Consider the following 27,844-nt stretch of genomic DNA (forward strand, 5'->3'; position numbering starts at 1 on the left):
CATTATAGTTTCCTTTGCCTTTGTCCTTTAGAGAGTTCTTAGAGAGTTCTTGCCTTTGCCTTTGGCTGTGCAATCCCGAGACAAATAACCGTGCAAAGTAGATGCATAGGGCATATTGAACATAGCTCATGCACATCAACGATAACGTAAGTCTTCACCACAGATTCCAATGTATGGATGATCAACAAACAATGGAAAGGCTAAAACAGGCCAGACCCCAGCGACAAAGCAAAAAACTTACACCAAACCTGTGTTTCTATATGAGAAATGAAATATAAGCAAAAAGTATTGCATGCAAAATCAGCATATGTCACTTATGCAATTCCACTACAGCTTCTGTTGCACTGAATTCACAGTTGAATTAGACTTGTTCCTGAATTTCAAGAAAGATGTTACTCAGCATTTTTACAAGGACACAAAAGATGAGCATAATACTTCGTGTAATGCTTTTCACATCTTTCTTGAAATGCAGGAAAGATGAGAAAGAGGGCTGATGCTAAAAAAAACCTAGGGTTAGTGTAATCCCACGTACAAATTTTGAGATTTACCTCTAAATTTTAAATTTGAAGGTGAGAAAACCTACAAACTCTAGAGAAATTTAGTGTAAAAACGTTCAAATATAGTCAGTTTACCTCTAAAATTTCTCATATGTAGACTTTGCAAGTTTTCAGAAAAAAGTATTTTCAAGCGCTACATAACCCCTACCCAGCACATCAGCTCTTGAAAGGCTATTTTTCTGAAGTTCACAAAACTTAGCACCTTTCAATGTCAACTCGTGTAGAGATATGGCTGAAGTGGCAAACTGATGAATGAACCTTCTATAAAAGTTGATATAGCCCAAGGAAGAACTGAGCTTTGATATTATCCCCTTTGTTGAAGATTGCCCCCACCAGAGTATTCAAGACCCTGACCCATCCACTTTTGAGTCGGTTTCAAGTCTGAAGTCGTATTCCTCAATCAAGCCCAAATTGTCCACTAGCTTATGATAAACTTCACACCCTGCACACTGGCAAAGCAAAGTGTTTCATTTAGCATGACCAGAGCAAATTTTCTGTAATCATTTGGCATAAACAGAGGGAGTTGAATTAAAATGCCAAAACCTGTACGAAGACTGTCCCACGCGCGTAGGCATGAGGATTTATGAGCCGTCGACTCCTCTCACCACAAGCATCACAAGTGAAAGAGACCTGAAGTCTTCTTCGGGGAAGACTTAGATCAATCTTTGATTCCTGCATGAACAATGTGATTCTAATTCACAGGGATTGAAATAACACAATCATCATGCACATTAAGCTGTTACCTACATGTTCTTCTGAAGGCAAGGAGGAAGAATCCTCTTCATGCGAACTATTAGACAATGCAACTGAATACAGATGCCCATAAGCTGCTCTCCGGCCATAGGCTGCAAAGGTAAAAGAATTACTCACAGAGAGAGAAAAGAAAATAAGGAAAATGTAACGTTTTGGCTTATCCATTATAGCTAAAATATTTTCCAAAATATAACCTCAGTTTTGTGAATTAGACTCAGTTTATTTAAAAGGACAACGATTCCTGATACGTCAAATTACTAGAGCATTGTGAAAATTGGTTATCTTCAGCTGCACATGATTTTTTTGGTCGTCTACTAGTTTCCCTAGACAAAAGAACAGCTTTTTCACACCACAATTCTCACATTAGCCATAAGATACTTGTACTTGTGAACCATACCCTCCTCATGCTTTGAGCATACTTATGCTTCCCACACCAGGGCAGCTGTGCAAAATCTAAGAGAGGCAAACATAAACACAGTGTTACCTTGCTGTCGAAAATGCTGTGTGGCTGTGTCGTACCACATCGTGATTTCTTCTGCAGACGCTGTGTCAACTTCAGAGGGCACATAAGATTGTGCTCCATCACAAGCATATCACCCTCATTGAACACCGCACAACAGGTCGTTTCCCCGCCATATCCATAAACGCAACTGCAAAGTTGTTCTCTTCATTATTCAGTCAAGTTTGCAGGTCAAACCCATCCTTCTGCGAAATGTCGTTTCTCACCCATTCTTCACAATGATCACACTTTCGCATGCGCGCAGTGTCCTTTATACCATTAACATTCTCCTGTCCAAACTATCCTGAGATGACCGACATCGACTTCTGCATGATGTGATATTGCCCCATGAAGCTTTTTAAGTCAAAATCAGTTGACCGGCTTTGAAAACAAGTTTCCTATCAATGATAGAGCCCGCTGCATAAACTGATACTAAACGACACGGGACACAAAAACAGCACACTAGACCAACTCTGCACTGAGTGTCATCTACGACCCAAAAGAGCAGTATCCCAATGGTTGCACACCCTGACCCTCTGTTATGTTCAGAGACAAACCACATTTGTTGGGGGGATTTCCTAAGGAGTTTAAGTGACTCCTCTCCTGCAACCTTGATATCTATAGGGTATCAAGCATCCATCCTTTCAGCTTCTTAGCTTTGCGAGGGTCTGAGAGTCCCTTTACATTCCAAAAAGGACACTTTATTTGCTTGACTTCCTGTCCCTTTTGTTCTTTGCTGGGGTAAGACTTTGGTGTAAACTGCATGACCCAAAGAATGAATGTTGTCCTTCTGGATGTCCATGGGTCGGAGTCACCCTTTCTTTAGCTGGAGGTAAATTTTCCTTATTGGCATGATCAGGAGGAGGAGAGGCCTGGTTGAGATCAATAAGAACCTCCTCATCCAGCCTATTAACCTGGAGCTCCAGCTTAGAGAATCGACTTCCTCGTCTTCCAAGTCAGAAGACAGTGAGACTGCCACATCACTTTCTTCAAAGGAGGAAAGGGAGGCCAGAATAGCAAAGCGATTAGGGACCTTGGGTTTGAGCTTAGGAGGGTCCTGTTTTCTCTCCGTAGAGCCATTAGTAACAGGATTCGTACGTTTGCAGAAGTCCTAGGACTAGATTTTGGTGTCAATGAGCATGGATAGTTTGGGCTTTGAGAAGCATATGAATCTGGGGCAGCAAATGTTCCAACTTGGATGAGATAGACTGGGTATGTGGTCTTAGTGGATCAAGACATCTGTCAAGGATCAATACGATCTGGGCGTGATGACTAATATCACTACAATGGGATATCGACAAACTTGACGAGGATGAGATGGCTAGATAGAAAATTTGATTGTGGAATTGTGTGGTGTGATGCATAATAGAGAATGTATTGTCTGGTACTGATGGTAATTGGCATGTATACATGAAGACAATGTTAGCTAAAGAATCGGATTGACTTTTGCAAGTGAGATTGCGGTTGTTACTATTCTTTTGTGGGTGGGGGAGAAAACTATCAAATGATGGTGAGGCATTATACCTACCAACCCTAAAGGAGAAAACTATCAAGTGATATACCTACATGAATCTAGGATAAGCCCAGATTCACCCTTAAAAGGAAAGTGCAAGGTATAACACGGTAGAGCACCCACAAGACAATATAACCATCAACTCCCATCATGCATAGTATTGACTAAATACTATGACAAGAAATATTGAAAGGGGCGCTAGGGTTTTGGGCCCATTGCATCTCCGAGTGGAACTCCACCACTTTGTATCTATCGTGTGGAATTTCTCTTCGTGTGGAATTTCTCTTTTTCTTAGTTTCAAGTTGTGTTTAAGTGCTAAAGTCAGTTCCAGTTTTGTCTGTTATTTGGCACATGGTGCCCAGGTATGTAATACCTCGCTATAACTCTTCTATCTTGGCGGATCATTACCCTCTCCTAGCCACCCCTGACAATAAGTCCTCCAAGTTAAGGAATCGTCGGTTCCATACACTGTCACGTACACATCTACCCTTTGTGCATGTGGACAAGCTACTTCAAGTCTAGGGTTCAGGTCAGCTTAAGAAGTGTTCTGGCACCTTTGTGAGCCTGTGCGCACGTCATGCATGTCCAGGCACTTAGAGTAGTTGCATATCCTCTAGTTGCACACAGCATGATCATCAGCTTGTGCGCACGTCGTGTTCTGGCACCTTTATGAACCTGTGCGCACGTTGTGCATGTCCAGGCACTTAGAGTAGTTGCATATCCTCTGGTTGCACACAGCATGATCATCAGCATGACAGTCAATACCCACCGTGAGCATTTTACAGTGCACAGAACCCATTTTCCCTATTTATCCATTCTTCACTTATTATTAATAAGTGACTTTGTTGGGAAACTGGATAGGGCAAATTTGCTAAGTTTGTATAAATAAAACCTAGCTCTAGCACTTTCTGGCAAAAGAGGTAGCAAAAGTTCCAGCAACTTGCAGTGCACCTTCTCAGCAAGACCGGCAGGCATAGTCACAAGGGACGCATTCCGGGACGGGGGAACGGGGGACGGGGGACGGGGCTGAAATGGATTTTTAGTGTAAAAAAGAGAGCGGGACGGCAAGTGGGGACGGGAAGCCCGAAAAAGGGCGTCCCCTATTACTATGCCGGCAGGAGGCCTAACGTTTTCCAGCCAACAAGAAGCAGATAGCGTTTTTGGTTGCAAATCAGCCTTGGCGTTTTTGCCACACATCCACTGGTGTTTTCAGTTGCAGCACTTGACCTAGCGTTTTGTAGATTTCCAGCGTCAAATCAGCCCCTAGCATTAGTGTTGTCAGTTTTCAGCACTTAGACACCGCAGAATCAGCCCCTAGCCTCGCAGATCTCACCTACCCGCAGCAGATCCTCGCTACACCGTCAGTTCAGCCAGTGTTTTCAAATTCAGCCGCTGTCCGCAGATTTCAGCATCTGCATTTTCAGCGCATCATCGTCGTGTCGTCGCCACCGTCCTCGCCGACACAGTGTGAGAATTCAGCAGTTAGCAGATTTGCAGATTTCAGCCCTAGCGTTTTCAGATTTCAGCCCGTCCTCGTCTTCGTCATCATTGTCGTCGACATCATCGGCAAGTCCATTGCATCTAGACCATTGTACCAGATTTGTGCAATCAATAGCATAGACCTCTCTTGCCATAGAGAGGGGGGCCCTTGGAGGAGGGTTTGAGAATCGTCTAGTGTTGTATTCTTCTTCTTCTTCTTCTTCTCTCTCTCTCTCTCTCTCTCTCTCTCTCTCTCTCTCTCTCTCTCTCTCTCTCTCTCTCTCTATGGAGCTGAGATTTGGGGACCTTCACTAAATCATCACGGGAGGACAGGCCGCAGTGATGGATGGGGGGACATGGAGAAGCCTCTGGTCTCTATGATCTCGCGGCTCATTAGAGCCAAGGCTTCAGTACCACGTGCTAATGTACGAGCAAAGCTAGCTGCCCCCCACCTGGTGGTTGAGGGGCTCACCAGATCTGTCTCCTTCATACACCACATGTGGGAACTTCCCAGAGACAAATATGCACGCCTTGCACTTGAGTCCTCTCGACAGTTAGCCATGCAAGGAGATACAGCATTCTGATATAGAGAGATGACATCATGGTTTTAGGCGCATGGGTTCAGCATAGATAGATTGCCTCCCTTCCAGTACTCACTGGATGTGCCCTCTCTGACTCTTACACAGTCCGAGATCACCAGGCTCATTCGCCAGGACTTGACTCAGCTAGACACGAAGAGGACATGGATACAGCCAGTATAGGAGCTGGGCACGAAGATGGCTTTCTACAGAGAGCTTCTCCTCCAGCTTACGGAGGATGGTTTTGTGACGAGGCCCAGATACATGGACACCCACTTGTCTCATGGGATACGATGTGCTATTGGCCAGATACGCACATCTTCACACTAGCTGGATCGAGACTGGGAGATACAGCGGAGTACCAGCAGAGGCCAGGACATGCCCCCTGTGTGACATCGAGCCTGAGACAGAGTTGCACTACACATGCCACTGCCCCGTCTACTACGAGATACAAGGCCGCTTCCATTGCTTGTTCAGAGAGGGCTTTGGACCATTCTCTAGAGTCATGCGGTACGAGGATCAGAGATGCCTCGGTTTGTTTTTGCTCGAGCTGCGCAGACACAGAGAGAGCCTGATGAGAGGAGAGGCTAGCCAGTCTCAGAGACAGATCACAGACTTCTTTAGAGCTGCCACTGGACACCCGGAGGAGTTACTACCACAGCAGAGCTCGTCCCTTTACACCAGAGGCATACTGATCGACCGAGCGACTGAGCTGGGGAGATCCAGACGCCCACAACTGCGGAGGACTACATAGCATCGACAGAGCCTGCATCAGAGGATTCCGGTCACTTTGGCTCGACATGTACGACGCCCGGTCAGACTACTAACCATGGAGGAGATTGATGAGATCCGCCAACGACCGGTGCTGCATCTCCTATGATCTAGCTATCCCAGCTAGCTGTTTAGCTGCTTAGTCCACACCTAGCAGTTTAGGATTCCATAGTATTTTATTTTGTCATTTTGTCATTCTGTCATTTTGTCATCTTGTTACTCTGACTTTGTATCAGATCCACCACATTGTCACTTTCTGGTCTCATAGATCACTTTGGCCTTTTGAAGACGTTAATATAGCATTTCATTTCAATTCATTTCTCTCTCTCTCTCTCTCTCTCTCTCTCTCTCTCTCTCTCTCTCTCTCTCTCTCTCTCTCTCTCTCTCTCTCTCTCTCTCAGCACCTTCATTCACAATGTCATACACTTTTTTTGCGATCATTGCACTCTCTCACTAAAGGAACGAAAGGCTCTCCCATCTGTAAGTAAAAGGAACCCTTGAGCACAGTTCGGAGCACTCATCTTGAGCAAAGTTCAACATTCACTTCCGTTGCACCTTACATTGGTATCAGAGCTTTTGCAATGTTCTGTATCACTCAAGGAAAGAACCACAAGAATTTTTTTTTGCTTGTTGCGGTCGCACGTAACCCAAGTCCACTTGGGCGTGTCGATTCCTACTCGTGTTTTTGAAGAGTGATAGGTAACCCAAGAAAGAAGGGCTTGTCTAGCCTCCCCTTGTTCCTCTTTTCACTCATTGAGAGTGGACCGTGCACTTAGCGGCTGGCCAATCGACGTGAGGTGAGAAAAAGCAACTTTGGTGTGAGCGCACGGCCGCCAAGGGGTGCGCCCGCAGGGAAGAGTCGAGCTAGGGTAAGAGTAAAACCTTCTCTAACATAGATTGCAAGCTAAAGAACTCAAGATTCTCAAGAACCTCAAGAACTCAAGAATCAAGATCATTGAAACCAGTATTAAAACCAGAGTCAAACATTTCAAATTGGCACCAAGACAGGTTCAAAACAGATACCATCCATTTCAAACAAAGTTTTAAACAATACTTTCTCAAACAAAGTTCAAAAGTATCTAACTATAAAACAACTAGAGAGTTCATTCAGGGTTTTGTTCGGACAACCGAACTTTGAGGACGACTGGCTTGACCTTCTGCATCACGATGATGGTTCGGTTCCGAACCTGGAGAGTCACATCATCCTTGTGATGCCAAGGCATGCCTAATAGAACGTCACAATTGCCCAGCTTCATGATGTGGAAATCAGCTTTTCCATGATAATCTTGAATAGTCACCGAAAGAGCACCAATGAGCGCTACCACTTTCTGAGTTTGCTCCGTGGCTAGCTCAACTTCAATTTCTCCACCCTCTGCATCATAATCAAAGTGCATCTGCTTTAAGAATCCTGGATGGATGAAGTTCTCTGTAGCTCCGGGGTCAAAGAAAATAAGGGCTTTAAAGCCATTGACTTTGCCATATGCTCGACACAATTCATTTGTACTTTCAAGGCGTATGCCAAAGATGTCAGGTACTAATCCAATAGCCGGTTTAGCTTTTTTGGCTGGAAACGGTCTGCTTTAAGAATCCTCGATGGATGAAGTTCTCTGTAGCTCCGGGTCAAAGAAAATAAGGGCTTTGAAGCCATTGACTTTGCCATATGTTCGACATAATTCATTTGTACTTTCAAGGCGTATGCCATAGATGTCAGGTACTAATCCAATAGCCGGTTTAGCTTTTTTGGCTGGAAATGGTCCTGGTTTCTGTCGACCGTCGACGTGGGAGTCAGGGGCTCCGCGGGTCTGTCAGTGCGTTGGGGACAACCAAAATAGTTATGTCCTGTTTGAAAGCATCCAAAACATCGGCCTTCTTGTAGTAAGGTGTCTCTCGTTTGTTGAGGTGTCAAACGAGGCCTTTGTGGTTGACTTCCACGAGACTCTCGAGAATTTGTTCTTTGTTGGCGAGAGTTGTGGTTAGTGGCCGGAGATTCTTCTGTGGTAAACTCTAGCTTTCCCTTCATCAGTTTGTAGCCGACTACGGCATGGTCCATAAGTTCTTGCATGGTGGAGACTTGCTTGGATAGACAATATTCCTACAATGGTGATGGTAGTCCAATGGTGTATCGCTTGCATTGGACCTCCAAGGGAACAGATCTAAAGAAGGACACCAAAAGGTACACGTCGAGAAACCTTTGGTTATATTCGTCCATGGTTTCAGTGGCAAGCATTTTCAAGTTGCCCCACTCTGCCGAAATCCGGACTTCAAACATAGAAGTCATGTAGCTACGTGCAAAAACTGTCTTGAAAGCTTGCCAGGTCCTTGGAGCATGCGGTTGTGTCACGATTGAACTCCACCATTGCATAGCATTATCTTTAAGAAATCCTCCTGCTCGAGAAATATTGGATTCTTCTGTATAGTTCTCTAAAGCATAGATGTTGTCGAATTGCTGTAGGAACTGCAATGCTTTCTTGCTATCTTTCACCCTGGAAAAAGTGAAAATTTTGATTGTCGTGCCGCCATCTTTGAAATCTTTGGGTTGGTTAGGCGCATATCCAGGGTATGGATAATAAGGGTATCCATATGGGCTCCAACCATTGTAGCCTGGTGGCCGTGGTGGTGGTGGAGGTGGGGGCAATGGTGGTGGCAAAGGTGGTTGCACTGGATCAGGGTCAGATGCTGCACCATATTCTTGAAAACTCCCCCGATTGGAACAGACGGCTGAGAAGGTTGCCGGTTGGAAGCTCTTGTACTTTCTGATGTCGGAGGAGGTACCACCTGGGGCATCAGAGGGGGTAACATGTAGTTCAAAAATTGTTGAGAACTTTGCAGCATCGGAAGATTCTGTTGAGGATGCCGCGAAAGAATGTCTTGAAGTTCGTTGAGCAGAAACTGCAAATATTCTGCCGAATCCATGAATTCCAAGTCTTGGGTTCTTTATGGCTTATGCCCTGTAAGACAGAGCGATGAAGACGGGAGCACGCCCGATACGCGATGAAGTAAGGGTGGGAGTGCCTAATAAGTCCAGTGTCGGATGCCGAAGATACCTCAAATAAAATTCCAATAGCTTTGTCTGCTCTTTTGCAGGACCGGTATGCTTTCAGAAAAGCACACGCCTGATGCTCTGATATCACTGTCACAAGACGGGCACCACGTGCCAATAGAAAAGAACAGACTGAACAGACTTTTAACACTTCAATAACAACTGAACTGAAAGAGAGAGACAGCACACGACACGGAGTGGCGGAATTCCACCCCAGAGAGTATTGGCCCCAAACCTTGGCGCCCCTTTCGGTATTTCTTTATATTGCATCAACTCAGTACAAGCCGGTACTGGGGTTTAGTGCTTTTGAGTGAATTGCTTTTGGGGCTCTGCTTCTGGGCATCCCTTGTAAGTTTATAAGAGCCCAATGGGCTACTTAGAAATCCCCAATACTCGTGCCTTGAATGGAATTTGTTGCACAGCATCTAGAGAAGTGGAAAGTCTCCATCGTTTGTTTATGAATTGGCCTCTATCAGCACCCATCCTAGGTCCGCTCAAAAAATTTATACGCTTTACTCCTAATTGGAAGCAAATTCTAGTAGGAGATTTAGTCTAGATTCTGTCTCTTTACTGAAAGGATTTATTACTAATAATTGACTTAAATGACTTTATTACTCTATTGTGCAAGGAGGGTATGCAACTATTGACCTGTCTCGGCATGCGGGTCCTCTGAAAGGCTCACAAGGGTGCCAAACAAGATCCCTAACTAAGAATGACGCTAACCTGTAGCATTAGCTTGTCCAAGTGGCTCAAGTGCAATCCGCACGTGACATCCCCCCGTTAAAGGTGAGACACAACAACTGTTGAACTTCCTGTGAGTGCTTTCAGTACTTTTGATGTTGAATGCTTCTGATGCTTGTGGATGCATAGCAGATAAAAACTCTTTAAAACCGGTGTACTACAGATGTAGATACTGCTGCGATATAAAAAACTGACCATACGAGTTACTAGGTAGCATTACTACTATCACACAATATCAGCCTTGATGTTGACTCTACCTTGTGAGCAAGTACTACCACCCAAATAGTCTTGTTGTGAAACCATTGTGGTTGAAGATGAAAGGTAAGAGTGCTCGGAGGTATTTCCAATGGTTCCATGCCGATAGAAGTGGATGCATGCTATTGCAAATGCGACTGAACAAGAGGGCTAAGGATACTTTTCTTCCAAGTCCTTCCATATCCGTATATGAGGCGAGCAGATCTGGGTACTCAAGATCTAGATCTTCGTGTATTCGATGCCAATCTTCGCTCAAAGACATGACGATGAAGACGAGAGCGCGGCCAATGCGTAGTGGTTGGCTAATATCCGTAGGCAACAAGTATTAGTATGGGATAAGGACACGAAAAGCTAATATCCGTAGGCAAGTAGTATTAGTATGGGATAAGGACACAAAAACTTCTTTGATATAGAGAAAAATAAAATATGATTGTTGTTGGGTTATTGATCCTTTTATTCCCTTGAGTTCGCGAAGCTGAAGCATTTCCAAAGCTCTAATACCAATGTAAGGTGCAACGGAGGGGTTTAATTATTATTGATCGACTTATAATGACTTTATAACCGTACTGTGCAAGTGAGGGTATGCAACTATTGACCTGTCTCGATATGTAGGTCCTTCGAGAGGCTCACAAGGGTGCTAGACTAGATCCCAAACTAAGACTGACAATGACCTGTAGCAATAGCTTGTCCACGTGGTTCAAGTGCAATGTGCACGTGACATTCATGGGTATAAAGCTCGCAGTGAATCCCTTTGGATTATTTGAAAGTAGAGGAGAAATAATTTGTTTGAGAGGATACTCCTAATCTCAGGCTACTGTTTACTGATTTTAATTTGCACGAAAGAGATTTGAGGTATGACCATCTCAAGATTTATCGAGCTAGGATTGTTGTGCTTAGAGACACATGCACCTACTACAAGTGACATTGTCAATATGGCTCTCAACAAGGTACTGCCTCATTCGATCGAGTATGTGGCCAATGACATCATATTGCTTGCTTGTGAAATAATGAAAGCAAGCGTGTTTGTGGACTCCCTCCAAGCTCAAATCGATGAATTGCCCTGATTGTGCACGGTGTTGTATATGAAGGAAAAGTGTTTTGATCAACATGCCTCTAGCCCTGATTGTAGTGCTCATTGCACGGTGTTGAATATGAAGGAAAAGTGTTTTGATCAACCAGCCTCTAGCCCTGTAGTACTGCCCACAAATTTACCCCTGGTTTTATCCCCACTCATCACCTTGATAGTCTTTGTAACCTCAGCCCCGGCTATATATCTAAATGTAGCAGCTCCCCCAACTCTGATTGTAACATCTCCCCTAAACATCTCAAGTCCTTAGGAAGTAGCATTGTAACTTTTTGCTTCTTATAATACACTTCTAAAGCGCTTTTTTTTATTTTTAAAAACATGCTTCTTGACACGTCCAATAAGAGGAATGTTCCTTCACCATCACCTTACTTATCCAAAATCGCCCCACTTATCTCAGCTTCAATTTGATTGAGTGAGGACCTAGCTTTGAATTCAACAACTGATATTTATAAAATCTTGAGGATATAGCTTATTCTCCACAACTACTCTGGGACTGAGAATAACAAATTCAATTGGCACTATTAAGTCCATAATTCACTACCCGGTAATACATTTAACATGGGAACTAATCCGACACGTTTCCTTAGACTTAATCTGCATGCTCGTGTTGTCGGCCGATACTCACCAAGGTGTAACAACCACCGTCAAACACATGTACAAACCATTTATGCGAGAGGGTACTGGAGATGCCTATATGATGGACCAGTCCGGACATGCAATCCTACGAATAGGCTCGCAAAATTACTAGAAATAAATCCCTTGGATTCATAGAAAAGCCTTGGCTCCAAAAAGGTAGTAGTAGCGTGTCCACGTGGCACATAGTGTTAGAGTTCAAATTCCTATGCGATGGTGGCTCTAGTATTTCCCAAGAGCAGATTAAGAAGTGAGGGTTGTTTTGTGGCTGTGTCCAGCTGTATCCGAGTTGACGTACCTTGGTCCTTATCTCACCGGTGCATTCCACAAAGTACCCTTTCGGTAGGCTGGCATGAGGCAGGACCCCCCCTCGCACTTTTTTGGCATGTGTTCAATGCAGAGCTACCAGCATTTTGGGCTACTCTCTCTCTCTCTCTCTCTCTCTCTCTCTCTCTCTCTCTCTCTCTCTCTCTCTCTCTCTCTCTCTCTCTCTCTCTCTCTCTCTCTCTCTCTCTCTCTCTCTCTCTCTCGCGTTTTTCTCTCTTTAGAGTGAAGCGTTTTCTCTCTCCTCTCTCTAGCGTTGTAGATCAGCCCAGCGCCTTTTTCTCCATCTTGTAGTTCTAGCCAGCGATCTCTCTTTCTCTTTCTAGCACTCACATTTCCTTCTGTGTAGAGCCCCAATTTACAAGGTTCTCTTGCATTGTGTGCACCTGTGCCCATTTGGTGGGCGGTACACGGTAGGAGATCATCTACAAGAAGATCTGTCGCGATAGATGAGATCCATCGACTGCCCGGTCTTGAGAGGAAGTTTTCTCACGGTTCCAAACGAGATTGCCGCCCGATTCACCCTATTCCGCAGAAACTTTCTTCCTCAACTATGATACCATATCTTGTCAATGCATGAGGTTTGCACTCTTAGCATGATGGTTATATTTGACAAGCATACAATGTCAATTTTAATGTAAAACTAACGGCCAAAGAGTGAGCTGGGGTACACGGCACATGGATTGTGCGCTCTGACCTCTTTCTTCAAATTTCAAGCCAACAACCAGGTTACACTTATCAGACAAGATCCATTGAAGGAGTTATCCTTGGCGTATCAAACGATATTTATGCTTCTCTCAACAAATTACCTCAAGTCAGCTCTTATCCAGAATGCCAAACGAGAGTGGTTCCTGATAAGCGAGCCACTATTGACACTTGTGAATGCCACTTTCCAACCACTATCGCACGAACAATCCGAGGCCGGCTATGCCTTGGTACCTTTCTCTCACTTAGGATAGACGAGCTTCTTCAATTATCACTTATCAGCTCCACAGTTGTCTACACCGTCCAAGAGCTTAGAAGGGGTGTTAGAGTTTGTCATCTCTAGGGATGCAACTGCTAGTGATGACATCTCCTAGGGGCAAATCTTAAAGAGTGAAGGCCAGCCTGCATGAGGTAGTTTCTCTCACATGGGCCATGTGTCCCATGTTTTCCCTGCTTGTGCCACTAGCTTGATGTGTTACTGGCCATCTCGGTGTCTGGTCACCAGTAGATCTCATCCAGTTTGCAGAGTGCAGCCGGTAACCAGCTGGAGCTACTTCCCGGGCTGTAGATGACAGAAAAACAGGAAGTTCCAGCAGATAATAAGGAGAGTATTCAGCTCTTAGATCGACTTACATAATAGATAGAGAAGGGAAGCTCCCAGCTCACATCATAGCTTAGTAATGAGGTAGAAGGGTTGAGAAATGAAATGAAATGATATATTAACGTCTACAAAAGGCCAAAATGACCTATGAGACCAACTGATTACAATGATGAGTCTAGTACCAAGTCTGGGTACAAACAAAGAAAACTACAAACAAAGAACTGATAGGAGTGCTACCGACTCCTATGGGTGGCTGGTAGGCTGAGCAATGGTATCATGCCATAAAGGTACGAAGTGGGGATAAGTGTCACCATGATACAATATAGCAGTAGCATGAAGCCTATCCTGATCGACACTCTGGGTGTCATGCTAGAATCCTGTGGATCCTCTGCCGCAATCTCCGTCGGTGCTGCGTGGCTCCCCTGAGAGAGAGAGAGAGAGAGAGAGAGAGAGAGAGAGAGAGAGAGAGAGAGAGAGAAATGAAATGAAATGTTATATTAACGTCTTCAAAAGGCCAAAATGACCTATGAGACCAATCAGTTACAAAATAGTGAATCTAATACCATGTCTGGGTACAAAAGAACTAGAAAAGAACTAGAAGTGGAACAAAATACTACTACTACTACTACAATCTAAAACTACGTGGGTGTAGCAGCTGATACAATAGGTACCCGGTAAACTGGATGTAACAGTGTGTGAAACAAAGATGGAAGAAATGGTGAGGATCCGTCCTCATCTGCACTCTAGATGTCGAGAGAGTATAGCTCGAATCTTTTGTTGTAGTCTCCGTCGATGCTGTGTAGCTCCTCTCCTCAGTCGCGGTCGTCTGTATCTCTGTAGCTCCAATGCTCGGTCGATGAGAGTGCCAGTAGTGGTCGAATGAGTGTGGGACGAGCTCTGCAGTGGTGGCTGCTCCTTTGGCTGTCCCATATCTAGTGAAAAGAAATCTGTAATGTGTCTCTGGGACTGCCTCTCTCTAGCTCTCCCCAGTAAAGTGTCTCTATACCTGTGTAACTCAAGTAGATATAGTCCAAGACATCTCTGATCCTCATAACTCATGACCCTGGATAGAGGACCAAAACCCTCTCTGAATAAGCAGTGGAAACGCCCCCGTATCTCATAGAACACTGTGCAATGACATATGTAGTGCAACTCTGTCTCTGGCTCTCTCTGGCATAATCGGCATATCCTGCTGTCTACTGGTATCCCTCTGAATCTACCAGTCTCAATCTCGAGCTGATGTGAGGATGTGCGTATCTGACCAATGGCACAACGCAAACCATGAGACATATGTGTGTCCATGTAGCTGGGTCGAATCACAAACCCATCTCCTGTGAGGTGGAGAAGATGCTCTCTATAGAAAGCCATCTTCGTGCTCAACTCCTGAGGCGGCTCTATCCATGTCCTCCTGGTGTCGAGCTGGATCAGGTCCTGACGAATGAGTCTAGTGATCTCCACCCGTGTAAGAGACAGCGAGGGTGCCACAGAGAGAGAGAGAGAGAGAGAGAGAGAGAGAGAGAGAGAGAGAGAGAGAGAGAGAGAGAGAGAGAGAGAGATGAAATGAAATGAAATGTTATATTAACGTCTTCAAAAGGCCAAAATGACCTATGAGACCAAACTGTTACAAAATTGTGAATCTGATACCATGTATGGGTACAAAAAGACTATAACAAAAATACTACTACTACTACTAGAATCCATCCTCATCTGCACTCCGGATGTCGAGAGAGTATGGCTCGAATCCTCTCCTGTAGTCTCCGTCAATGCTGTGTAGCCCCTCTCCTCAATCGTGGCCGTCAGGATCTCCGTAGCTCCAATGCTCGGTTGATGAGAGTGCCAGTAGTGGTCGAATGAGTGTGGGCGGAGCTCTGCACTGATGGTTGCTCCTCTGGCAGTCCCATATCTAGTGAAAAGAAATCTATAATCCGTCTCTGGGACTGTCTCTCTCTAGCTCTCCCCAATAAAGTGTCTCTATATCTGTGTAACTCAAGTAGATATAGTCCAAGACATCTCTGATCCTCATAACTCATGACCCTAGAGATAGGACCAAAACCCTCTCTGAATAAGCAGTGGAAACGGCCCCGAATCTCATAGTACACTATGCAATGACATATGTAATGTAGCTCTCTCTCTGGCTCTGGCTGGCATAAACCGCATATCCTGTTGTCTGCTGGTATCCCTCTGAATCTACCAGTCTCAATCTCCAACTGATGTGAGGATGTGCGTATCTGACCAATGGCACACCGCAAACCATGAGACATATGTGTGTCCATGTAGCTGGGTCGAATCACAAACCCATCTCCTGTGAGGTGGAGAAGATGCACTCTATAGAAAGCCATCTTCAGGCCCAACTCCTGTGGCGGCTCTATCCAGGTCCTCCTGGTATCCAACTGGATCAGGTCCTGACGAATGAGTCTAGTAATCTCCACTTGAGAGAGAGAGAGAGGGGCGAAGTTCCCTTTTTACAAAGCACTGGCCTCTAAATAGATGCCCCTTTGGGTATTTCTTTATTGCAGTAATATTCACCTGAAAGGAGCTTCGAGAAATATGGTGCCCAAAAATGGTGTAGAATGTGTGTGTACAACTGGATATACAGCCCCTTGAATAGGGGTGTGCACTGTGTGCATTGCATAGGTAACTGTGCCACTTGTTCGCACTTGCCTCTTGCACAACTGTGAAAGGTTTTAGGGTTAGGATTTCTGCAACGAGGTCACAGACGCAACTGATCATTGCATTCATTGTTTTGGACACACCTATGCACTCATCAGAGGAGTTCACACGAAATATGGCCATGCTTATGGCATATGGGATCACGACATTCCCAGAGAAGACACCACCTTCTTGGGTGGACAGACACTTACCACTTAACCTCGACACGCCAGATTACTTGCTTACACAGGAGCATCTACATGGACTTAGGGAGAGGATCTTGGATCTCTTCTTGGACAGGTTCATTGCTTGGATCTACAGACTGGAGTGGGACTTCAGTGCTTTGAAGGACCTAGCCTGGCACTTTGTGAGCCTCTAGCAGGAGGTGCATGCACAGGCCGGTCACAATTGTATACCCTCTCTTGCACAGTACAATCTTTTCAGCATGAGCATTTTCTACCGCGTGAACCACCTCTTATAGGTCATTTATTTATAAGTGACTTTTGGAATTCTTTTTAAAAATCATGAGTTTGTTGGAAAAGTAAGTAGGGAAAATTGCTAAAGATCTATAAAAGAAACCCATTGGGCACTCAGTAGAAGCAGAAGAAGCAGGGACACAAGGAGGCAGGCACCCAGCAATCAGGTAGCACCTCAACAGGAGCCCTAGCGTTTTTCTCAAGAAGAAGAAGACCCAGATCAGCCTAGCGTTTTCAGTTTTCAGCCATCAGCCCTTAGCTTCGCGGATCCTCCCCATTTCGTAGCAGATCCTCGCCGCATCGACCAAGCCGAGAACCAATGAAGTTTACAGCCAGATCAGCCAGCGTTTTGCATTCTCAGCCAGATCAGCCTAGCGTTTTTGCATTTCAGCCCAAGTGCGACTCGACGGTTGCAAATCCAAGCCGCAGTGCCGCCACAGTAGCAAATCCCCAACAAAGCATCTAGCATTTTCAGTTTTCAGCCATTGACGTCGTCGTCGTCGACAGCATCGTCATCGTCGACATCATCATCGTCATCGTCATCCCTATCTTAACGACGACACCTTCGTCTTCGTCATCGTCATCGCAAATCCCTATCTTCACGACGACACCTTCGTCATCATCACCGCACATCCCGCACTTGACGACAACATCATCGTCACAATCATCATCATCGTCGTCAACATCATCAAGTACCACAGCATCAGTACCCATTAGCATTAGCATCTCAGCATTTAGTCATTGTATCAGCATTCTGCAAGAATAAAGAAAGTACTTGCTCTGGCAATAGAGCAAGGGGGCCCTTGAGGGTTGGGACCCGACATCCCAATGTCGTCTCTTTTCTCTCTCTCATCTCTTTCTTTCTTTCTTTAAGTCCAATTCAAATTCTTTCAAGTGAAGTAAAGTGTCCCTTGTGTTTGTGTGCAGAGTACTAGATCCGAGCAAATCCTTATTCTCTTCCGCTACACCTGACATTGGTATCTGTGTGTGCTTCGGCTTCGCAAACTCAAGGTAAGAACCAAAGAACCCAAGAAGAACCATCAAGAACCCAAGGAACCTCTCCCAATTTTTTTTCCTGAAGAATCTTTGGGCCCCGACCATGGACTTACCAGATCCCTCTTCATTGCCATGTCTTTGAAGGAAGATCGACATCGGATACACTAGAACCCAGATCTTGAGTACCATCTCCTAGCTATGTATGCGGATATGGAAGGAGTTGGAGACAGGATCCCTAACCTCTTCTGCACTCGCATTTGCATGTAGTGTCCATCCATTTCCCTCTTCATTGAACCTTTGGAAAGGACCCTAGAACCAAACCCCAGTCCATCAGCACCGGTAATGTTTTCACCACAGTCAGTGTTCGGGAAACAGCTCTTGCTACAGCAGGCAGAGTCAGCACTATCTGGTATAGAGCCGAGGCTGATATTCGGCAATCATAGTAACGTTGGAGAGTGACGCTTACAGGGTGTTTGCATCGCCAGCAGTACCCACACCATCCGCAGCACGATCAGTCCCTGGTTTCGGAGGAATCTGCATTGGTTTGTACATCCACAGCATCAGAAGCATTCATCAGTCAACATCAGAAGTACAAATAGAAGTTCAGCAATTGTGCCTCACTTTTAACGGGGGGAAGTCACGTGCGCACTTCACTTGCGCCACGTGGGTACACTGCTGCCATAGTCTAGTATGAGTTTTAGCGTAGGACCTAGCTTGGCACCTTGTGAGCCTCTAGCAGGACGTGCATGCCCAGGCCAGTCACAGTTGCATACCCTCTCTTGCACAGTACAATCATTTCAGCATGAGCATTTTCTACCACGTGAACCGTCTCTTATAGGTCATTTATTTACAAGTGACTTTTGGAACTCTTTTTAAAAATCATGAGTTTGTTAGAAAAGTAGGTAAGGCAAATTGCTAAAGATCTACAAAAGAAACCCATTGGGAACTCAGTAGAAGCAAAAGAAGTAGGGACACAAGGAGGCAAGCACCTAGCAGTTAGGCAATACCTCAACAGGAGCCCTAGCGTTTTTCTCAAGAAGAAGAAGACCCAGATCAGCCTAGCATTTTCAGTTTTCAGTCATCAACCCTTAGCTTCGTGGATCCTCCCCATTCCGTAGCAGATCCTCGCCGCATCGACCAAGCCAAACCAAGAACGTTTACAGCCAGATCAGCCAGCGTTTTGCATTTTCAGCCAGATCGGCCTAGCGTTTTTGCATTTCAGCCCGAATGCGACTCGACGGTTGCAGATCCAAGCCGCAGTGCCACCACAGTAGCAGATCCCCAACAGAGCATCTAGCGTTTTAAGTTTTCAGCCATTCACGCCGTCATCATCGACATCGTCATCGTCATCGCAATCCCTATCTTGACGATGACACCTTCGTCATCGTCATCGCAGATCCCTATCTTGACGACGACACCTTCGTCATCGTCATCGTCATCGTCATCGCAGATCCCGGACTTGACGACGACATCATCGTCGTCATCGTCACAGTCACCATCGTCACCGTCGACATCATCATCGCCGTCAACATAGTCGTCATCAAGTACCACAGCATCAGTACCCAACATCTCAGCATTTAGTCATTGTATCAGCATTGTGCAAAGAATAAAGAAAGCCCTTGAGGGTTGGGACCTGACATCTATGTGTCGTCTCTTTTCTCTCTCTCTCATCTCTCTCTTTCTTTTAGTTCAATTCGGTTCTTTCAAGTGAAGTAAAGTGTGTTGGGTTAAAGGCTTAAATAACCCCTTTGTACATTTTTATACTTTGTCTAGATTCACATTGAACCTGGACACATTTTTTTTAAGTCATTTATAATAAAAGTGGGAAAACCCAAAACTCACTTATTGAGTTTTCCCCAAAAACGTGAGCTCTCTCTCTCTCCCTGCTTCAATCCCTAGCGCTTCCTCTCTGCTGCATCCGCCTCCTGCTTCTTGCCCCAATCCTGCACTACATCGCGACGCGCACCTACCAGTACCCTCTGCTTCGCGCTTTCAACTGGTATCAGAGCCCTAGGGTTTCACAAGGACCTGCGCAGGTGGCTGGATAGCCAGCAAAAGGTGTTTTCTTGCGACAATCTCCACTTCTATCGCGAACCCCCTTGCTTCCGGGGTCACCGGGGATACCTAGAGTGCCAAAGCAGCCCAAAACAAGCTGTTTTTAAGTCAAAAACAGGTTATTACAGCAAAGTACAGGTTCTCTCATGATGTATTAAGTTGTGGGAACACTTGTACTTGGTCCCTACTACCCTAAATCAACCAAATTTACTGAAAATTAGGTTCTAAAACAAGTTTTTAGAGCAAATTACAGATTTACGCAGGTTTATGCAAATGTACATTTGATGTATTTGGATTGGGGAAAGTATTAAATGCTGTAATTCCCGAGCATTAAGCAAGTTTTGGATGCAAAATGCCCTTTTCAAGTCAATTTTTTGTACTTTTATGCTAAAAATTGGGGCTTTTATCCATACATGCTCCCAAAGGCTGTGTTTTTGCATTATGTACACTCTTTTGAGGTTAAAAACAACAACATTTGTTGTTTTTGGGCAAAAATTTGCTTGCTGAATTTTCTGCACAAAAAATTCAGAAATTGCTATTCTTGCCTAAACTTGCATAGTTTTGGCTCAAATTGCTTCTGTGACACTTTGGAACTGTTGTGCACATTGCGGTGAGGTTATGTTCTGTTTTTGGTGCATTTTGCCCAAAAAAATTCAGCATTTAAGCCCTCTTGTTTGTGCAACTATGGCATCGACTTCCTCTGACGTTAAGAATCTCTTCGAGATCAAGCGGTTTGAGGAAACAGGTTTTGATCTTTGGAAGGATAGGATTCAAGGAATCCTCTTTCTTAAAGATTGTGACAGGGCACTTGAAGCAGAGAAGCCAAAAGATATGTCAGATGCAGCATGGCTTACATTGAACAAGAAGGCCATTACGTACATTAAAATGGCCGTCTCTAACGAGATCTTGGTAGATCTCAAGGGTCTTGTCAATGCGTCTGAGTTGTGGGTGAAGGCAACGTATGAGAATACGACCCCAGTTAATCAGGTGCATTTGATGCAAAAACTTGTTGGCATGCAACTAGATGAGTCCAAGAGCGCTGCAGAGCATTTGTCATTGTTTACAGGCACTCTATCTCAGTTACAAGACTCAGGTTTGGCCCCTTTTGATGATAAGCTCAAAGCTATCTTCTTGCTGATGACTCTACCTGATTCTTGGGAAACATTGGTAGTCTCATTGTCAAATAATCCCAACTTGACTTTTGATGGAGTTAGGGGTTCAATATTGAATGAAGAAATTAGGAGGAAAGCAAGTGGAGAAGGAGGTGGCTCAGCCAACATGGTTGAGGCAGGATAGAGAAGAAGAATGCCTATGCACAGAGAAGTAAGAGTAAGAGTAGAGAAAGGGGAAATGCCAACAAAGGCAAGGGTGATGTGACATGCTATCAATGTGGCAGGAAAGGTCATAAGAAACCCGACTGCAGGTTACTATAAGGCAGAATTGGAAAGGAAGAAGAACGGTGGAGACAAAAAGAAAGAGAAGAAGGAGATCAAGACAGATGCACAGGACAGTCCAAAGGACAAAGAAAAGACCAATGTGGTTTTAGTGTTGTTATTGAGGAGCTGGTAGATATTGAAGGCATCTTATGTGCCACTTTGTCAGTTGATGATGCTCATAAGTCTAATGTCTCTCTCAATGTTCATACACAGGATATGCAGATCACCAAGCATGATCTAATTGATGCTTTATTGACTGTTAATGATGCATTATCCCAAACTTGGATAGTTGATTCCAGTGCTTCATTTCATGTGACTCCTATCAAGGAGTGCTTTTCTACTTTTGTTGCAAGCAGCCATGGCCATGTTTACCTTGAAAACAATCATGCATGTTCCATTGAGGGTATTGGCACCGTGCATCTTTCTATAGATGGCACAAATGAGATTGTCTTGCATGATGTTAGATATGTGCCGGGAATCAAGAAGAGTCTACTTTATGTTGGTTAGATGGATATGCATGGTTACAGCATTTTGTTTGAGAGAGGATCATGGAAGATGACAAAAGGCTCAAGGCTGATTGTAAAAGGTACAAAGAAAGGGACACTTTACTGCTTGCATGGAAAGGCATTGTTGGGAAAATTTATTGCTTTGGCTGAAATTAACTCACATATGGAGTTGTGGCATAAGAGGCTTTGCCATATAAGCCAAAAAGGCCTTACTAAGCTTTGTAATTTGAACAAGCTTGATGCTAAAGGCACAAAGCTTGATTTTTGTAATGAATGGCAATATGGCAAGCAAGTGAAAAGTTCTTATTACTCCCATGTCTCTCGCAAATCTAATGTGCTTGATCTTGTACATTTTGATATTTGTAGCATGCCCACTAAATCTATGGGGGGTGCACATTATTTTGTCTCTTTCGTTGATGATCATTCTAGAAAAATTTGGGTTCATTTGTTCAAACCTAAGGATGAACCCTTTGCTGCATTTAAGATATTTCATGCAATTGTGACCACTCAAACAGGTAAAAAGCCGAAATGCTTGCGTACGGATAATGAGGGTGAGTTCACAAATGGTGAATTTAACAAATTTTGTGAAAATTTGGGCATTAAGATGGAGCTTACTGCTCCATACAGCCCCTCTTCTAATGGTGTGGCTGAAAGATACAATAGGACTTTATGTGAGAGGGTGAGATGCATGTTGTCTACAGCTAATCTCCCTCATGGATTTTGGGGAAGCTCTAAAAACTGCAGTGCATATATGTAATCGATTACCTCACATGTCTTTGAAAGGTGACATCCCTGAAGAGGTTTGGTCTGGTAAACCTCCTTCATATGATCACTTACGCGTCTTTGGTTACGAAGCGTTTGTGCATGTAAGGCCTGAGTTGAGGAGTAAGCTGGATGCAAAGTCCATTAAAGGCCTCTTCATGGGATACGATGAAGAAGGTGAAATGGGCTATAGAATTTGGTTACCTTAGCTCAAAAAGGTTGTACGCAACCGGGATGTTTTTTTTAATGAGGCAAGGCTGCTTAAAAACAATTGTGCCTCTAATGGTGACCATAAGAAGGTCAAAATTCAGTATGTACAGCCACCTATAGGCCTAATTTTGACCCTCGGGATGCACCACATATGGCTAAAAATGTTGATGAACCAGTGGTGTTTGAGCTAGATGATGTTGGACAGCAAAATGAGGCTCCTGAAGGGCATGTGCAGGCACATAACAATGCTGAAAACAGGGCTGAAAATGATGTACAGCAGCCCTTTGTTGATGATATCATTGTTCCACCTGATGTAGACCCATTTCCAGATAATGTGGATCATTGGGTGAGGCATTCTACTCGTCCAAGGCGGAATGTGAGTAGATATGATCCCTCTTTGCATTATATTATGCTGACAGATGAAGGGGAGCCTCTCACTTATAAAGAGGCTAAGACATGTGAGTCAAGCAGTAAGTGGGAGCTTGCAATGCAAGAGGAAATGAAGTCCTTGTATGCAAATGATACTTGGGATCTTGTGCCATTGCCTAAAGGGAGAAAGGCTCTTCCTAACAAATGGGTATACAAGATTGAGATTGTGGATGAAAAACCCAAGTACAAGGCAAGATTGGTTGCAAAAGGATATGCACAGAAAGAAAGAATTAATTTTCAAAAAATCTTTTCTCCTGTTGTAAAGCTTACAACTTTACGTGTCCTTTTTGCTCTCGTTGCGGTGCTTGATTTGGAATTGAATCAAATGGATGTAAAGACAGCGTTTTTGCATAGTGACATTGAAGAGGACATATACATGAAACAACCTGAAGGTTTTGTAGTTCCTACACGTGAGGAACTTGTATGCAAACTGAAAAGGGCTCTGATGGTTTGAGACAATCATCATGGCACTGGTAAAAGAAGTTTGACACTTTTATGTTGTCTCAAGGCTTTAAACGCAGCCATGCAGATCATTGTTTGTATACGAAAAGGGATGAAGATGGTAGTCCCATCATACTTGTTCTCTATGTTGATGACATGCTGCTTGTCGGGAAACATAAGATTAGTCTTGATGCTCTGAAACATAAGCTAAATTCAGCATTTGCTATGAAGGATTTGGGTGATGCAGAGCATATTTGGGCATGCGTATTAAAAGAAATAGAAAGCTGAAATTGTTGTTTTAATCTCAAGAAAGGTACATTGCAAAAGTACTTGACAGGTTTAATATGGCTGATGCTAAGCCTCTTGGAGTACCTTTACCTCCATACACTAAGCTTAGCAAAGTAGATTGCCCAAAGGATGAGGTGGCATTGAAAGCAATGAAGGGAATCCCATATGCATCAGCTTGTGGTTCTCTTATGTATGCTATGGTTGCCACTCGTCCCGACATTGCTTATGCAGTGGGAGTTGTTAGTCGATACATGTCGAATTCTGGCAAGGCGCATTGGAAAGCTATGAAATGCATTTTGAGATATTTGAAAGGTACACAATCAAAGTGTATTTATTATGGAAAAAGTGACTTGAAGTTGCAGGGATATTGTTATGCAAACATGGCAGGTGACATGGATACCAGGAAATCTACTAGTGGATATGTATTTGCCATTGCTGGTGGTGCAGTCTCTTGGTGTTCTAGGTTGCAAAAAATTGTGGCATTGACTACTACTGAGGCTGAATATATTTCAGCCACAGAGGCTTCAAAGGAGGCCATTTGGTTGGGCAGACTTGCAAAAGAACTTGGCATGCCTGCTCATACACCCGTGTTGGGTTGTGATAGCCAGAGTGCTGTCTATTTAGCCAAAAATCCAATGTTTCATGCGCGTACCAAACACATAGATGTGCGGTACCACTTCATACGTCAGGTATTGGAGGATGGTCTAGTCGACTACCTTGACTAAGATCCATACACAGGATAACCCTGCAGATGTTCTCACCAAGAGTCTTGCTAAGGCTCAACATGAGCATTGCATACAGCTAGTGGGAGTTGGTTAACTTAAAGGTGTCATTTATGCCTTTAAGTGGAAGGTTGTTGGGTTAAAGGCCTAAATAACCCCGTTTTGTACATTTTTATACTTTGTCTGGACACTTTTTTTTTAAGTCATTTATAATAAAAGTGGAAAAACCCAAAACTCACTTATTGAGTTTTCCCCAAAAACATGAGCTCTCTCTCTCTCCCTACTTTGATCCCTAGCGCTTCCTCTCTGCTGCACTTTGCCTCCTGCTTCTTGCCCCAATCCTGCACTACATCGCGACGCGCACCTACCGGTACCCTCTGCTTCGCGCTTTCAAAGCGTCCCTTGTGTTTGTGTGCGGAGTACTAGATCCGAGCAAATCCTTATTCTCTTCCGAAGCACCTGAAAATGTTCAATCTGTTCTTTTCCGTTGGCACGTGGTGCCCTCCCATTACGTCAGCCTAGTGTTTTGCATCAGCTCAGCCCAACGTTTTTGCATCAACTCAGCCTAACATTTTTGCATCAGTCCAGCCCAGCATTTTTGCACCAAATCAACCCAAGCCCAGCATTTTTACACTAGATCAGTCTTAGCGTTTTGCATTAGATCAGCATCAACACGAAGTATTCAGTATTCAGCAATTAGCCATTGTATCAGCATTGTGCAAGTAATCTAAATCAAGTACTTGCTCTAGCAACAGAGCAAGGGGGCCCTTGAGGGTGGTTGGGACCCGACATGCAATGTCTACTCTCTTCTCTCTCTACCTCTTTCTTTCATTTTGTTTAGTTTAGATTCTCTCAACTGAAGCAAAGTAACCTTGTGTTTGCGCGAAGTACTAGATCTGAGTTAAAACCCTAAACCCTTCCACGACACCTGAGAAGTCTGGGAGTAGTCTTAATGCAAGATGGAAACGCCAAACTTATGAAGGAAGATGTTCTTTAAACCAAAGAGGGTTGCACAAATCTATGAGAAGGATCTTTTAGCAATTATACATGCGTTGACTCAGTGGAGGCATTACGTATATACACCTAGATGAATCCAGGATAAGCCCAAATTCATTGTTAACGAAAAGTGCAAGGTGTAGACTCATGGTAGTCACCCACAAGACAATATAACCATCAGCTCCATCATGGATAGTATTGACTAATACTACAACATCCCCACCAATGTCGTCAATGCCCAATAGTGGGTGTAGAACTAGGTATGAACTCTCCCACACAAACGCACGAGCATGCATCAATACAAAGATCCGCATACAGAATTTTTGTCATCACTCTAGAGATGCAGGGCAGACTCAGTCATCATGAAGCCTAGCACTAACAGAAGCATACGAAAACTTAGCACAAAAATGAGGTAGAAAGAATTAGCACAATCTCAATTGGTCGTAACTCGGATAAAAACTTCACAATGTGAAGTCTGCATGTTCGCTATAGGATTAATGAATAGACCTAGATGAATCTAGGATAAGCCCAAATTCACCCATAACACAAAGTGCAAAGGTATAGACTCATGGTAGTCTAGTGAGCTAGTTCTTGTCCTTTGCCTATTTTGCAGGCGTAGTCGAGGACGACTACTCTTCTTTCAAGAGGGGGGTATGCCACAAGTGTGACGACATGGCACTACCCTAGTGGACGTAAAAGGGCCCACTAGAGAGGGCAGACCTAATCCCAATAAGCAGGAACTACAAAAATTGCATAGCAGGCTTGATGACGTGGCTTTCGAAAAATGCGCCACGAATTGCACTGCCATGTGGCACAGCAATATGAACGCTCTATGAACGCTCTGGTGGATTTTGTGCAAGCTTTTGGGGTCTTAGCTTTTGGACTTGCTGAAAAGCAACTGGGGCGCCTAGTTTGGGGTCCCCCTTGTACGTACAGATGAGGATGGATTCATCACCCATTGTATCTTTCTCTTGTATTTGGGCACCCATTGTATCAATCATCACACATATCCCACACAATTGTAGCTAGTAGCACTTCTAGATTCAATTTAGTATCTCTTTTTTTTTTTTGTGTACTCAGACATGGTTTCAGATTCACCAGTTTGTAATAGATTGGTCTCTTAGGTCTTTTGGCTTTTTGAAGACATTAATATATCATTTCATTTTCTCTCTTCAAGTCGTTGCAGTTTATGTTTCGTGTGTTGGTATTGATTTCTTGCTTGGATTTTCTAAGCATGTTACAGCCTCTCTCCATGCTAGGGACCAAACTCGGAGAAGTGTTCACTTGCCGCTGTTGTACCAGCTGCTCATACTCTTTCAGAGAAGTTGATCACGAAGATTTTGGGTGGTGCACTACTTGCCTACAGAGGCGAGCATACTTGCACCTATGTCATTGTTGTCAATCATTTCCATCCATCTTTTGTTGCCAATTCTTACACACACACCGTTCACACATTGTCTTGGTGAGCTACCAAGAGACTAGATTCCAAGTGTACTGTTCTTACAAATAGTTAGTTCACACCTAGTGGGCAATGGTACAAGTGGCCATCTTGATGTTACATGAGGGGCAATGCATAGATAGGTGAAAAACCTATGCTATTTGATGACATTCCTCATCCAATTGCGAGAATTGAGAAGCAAACTTCACAAAAATGCTTGGGTTCCCTTACTTGTACAGATCTTTTGTTTGCTGATAGAACTGAAAGCAGGAATACTCCCCACATCGTTCAGCAAAATCTGCCAAAAAAAAAGCATCTATTCAGCTGAGCAAACATCACGTTTGTGAAAAATGACTACCTTACAAGGAAGTGCGACTACCTTGCAAGGGGACAAGTGAACTTAAGCAGCAGAATGGCACCAACCTTTTCGCGGTTTTGGATTCCTGTATGCTTAAGAGATCCTTTCAGACTGGCGGATGGATAACGTGAGAATTCGGGAGAAGAACCCTGCAATCTAATAAGCTGAACTCTCGTTGGAAACGTAGCTGGAAACATTACTGACTTGACTCACGTGGCACAACCACCCTGCCCATTTCCAGTATGGCTATAATCCATTGTTTCAAAAATTGTCAATCATGCGCAGAGAGAGAGAGAGAGAGACATGAAATGTATTTAGTGACGTCTGCAAAAGGCCAAGATGACCCATGAGACCAAAAGTTACAAAGAAGGGGCATCAAACAACGACAATATAAGGTAAGGCTTTGGCCTCTCAACCTTCGGGTTGTGGGTTCAAATCCCTTGTTGGGTCACACTCTAGAGGGACACCTGATGTTCACGTTGCTAGGGCTCTTGCCCTTGGACACTCAAGTGCATCCTCCTCTTGGGGTGGGTCACCTGATAGCTC

The 27,844-nt window shown here is 44.1% G+C and overlaps 1 protein-coding gene and 1 pseudogene across 1 annotated transcript; one reads left to right on the forward strand and one right to left on the reverse strand.

The window, feature by feature from the left end:
* Nucleotides 1-597: 597 nt before the first annotated feature.
* Nucleotides 598-27,574, reverse strand: LOC147451498 (uncharacterized). Its single transcript, XM_086520391.1, has 5 exons — nt 27,364-27,574; nt 27,172-27,238; nt 1,305-1,402; nt 1,101-1,229; nt 598-1,006 (listed from the first exon to the last, which is right to left on the reverse strand). The coding sequence occupies exons 1-5, from the start codon at nt 27,493-27,495 to the stop codon at nt 899-901; spliced, it is 534 nt and encodes a 177-aa protein (XP_086376517.1). The 5' UTR covers nt 27,496-27,574; the 3' UTR covers nt 598-898.
* LOC147451499 (uncharacterized) lies at nt 20,397-23,509 on the forward strand (annotated as a pseudogene).
* Nucleotides 27,575-27,844: the final 270 nt, after the last annotated feature.

The sequence above is a fragment of the Adiantum capillus-veneris genome, chromosome 9 (genome assembly GCF_014529385.1).
Source record: "Adiantum capillus-veneris isolate H3 chromosome 9, ASM1452938v2, whole genome shotgun sequence".
NCBI lineage: Eukaryota > Viridiplantae > Streptophyta > Polypodiopsida > Polypodiales > Pteridaceae > Adiantum > Adiantum capillus-veneris.

Excerpts from the sequence above, each read along its gene's own strand:
- LOC147451498 (XM_086520391.1), bottom strand. The coding sequence starts at position 27,495 with ATGTTTCCAGCTACGTTTCCAACGAGAGTTCAGCTTATTAGATTGCAG. Across the intron at positions 27,239-27,363 it reads GAATCCAAAACCGCGAAAAG|ATTTTGCTGAACGATGTGGG; the intron begins GTTGGTGCCATT and ends TTTTTTTGGCAG. Across the intron at positions 1,007-1,100 it reads GTGGGACAGTCTTCGTACAG|TGTGCAGGGTGTGAAGTTTA; the intron begins GTTTTGGCATTT and ends TTGCTTTGCCAG.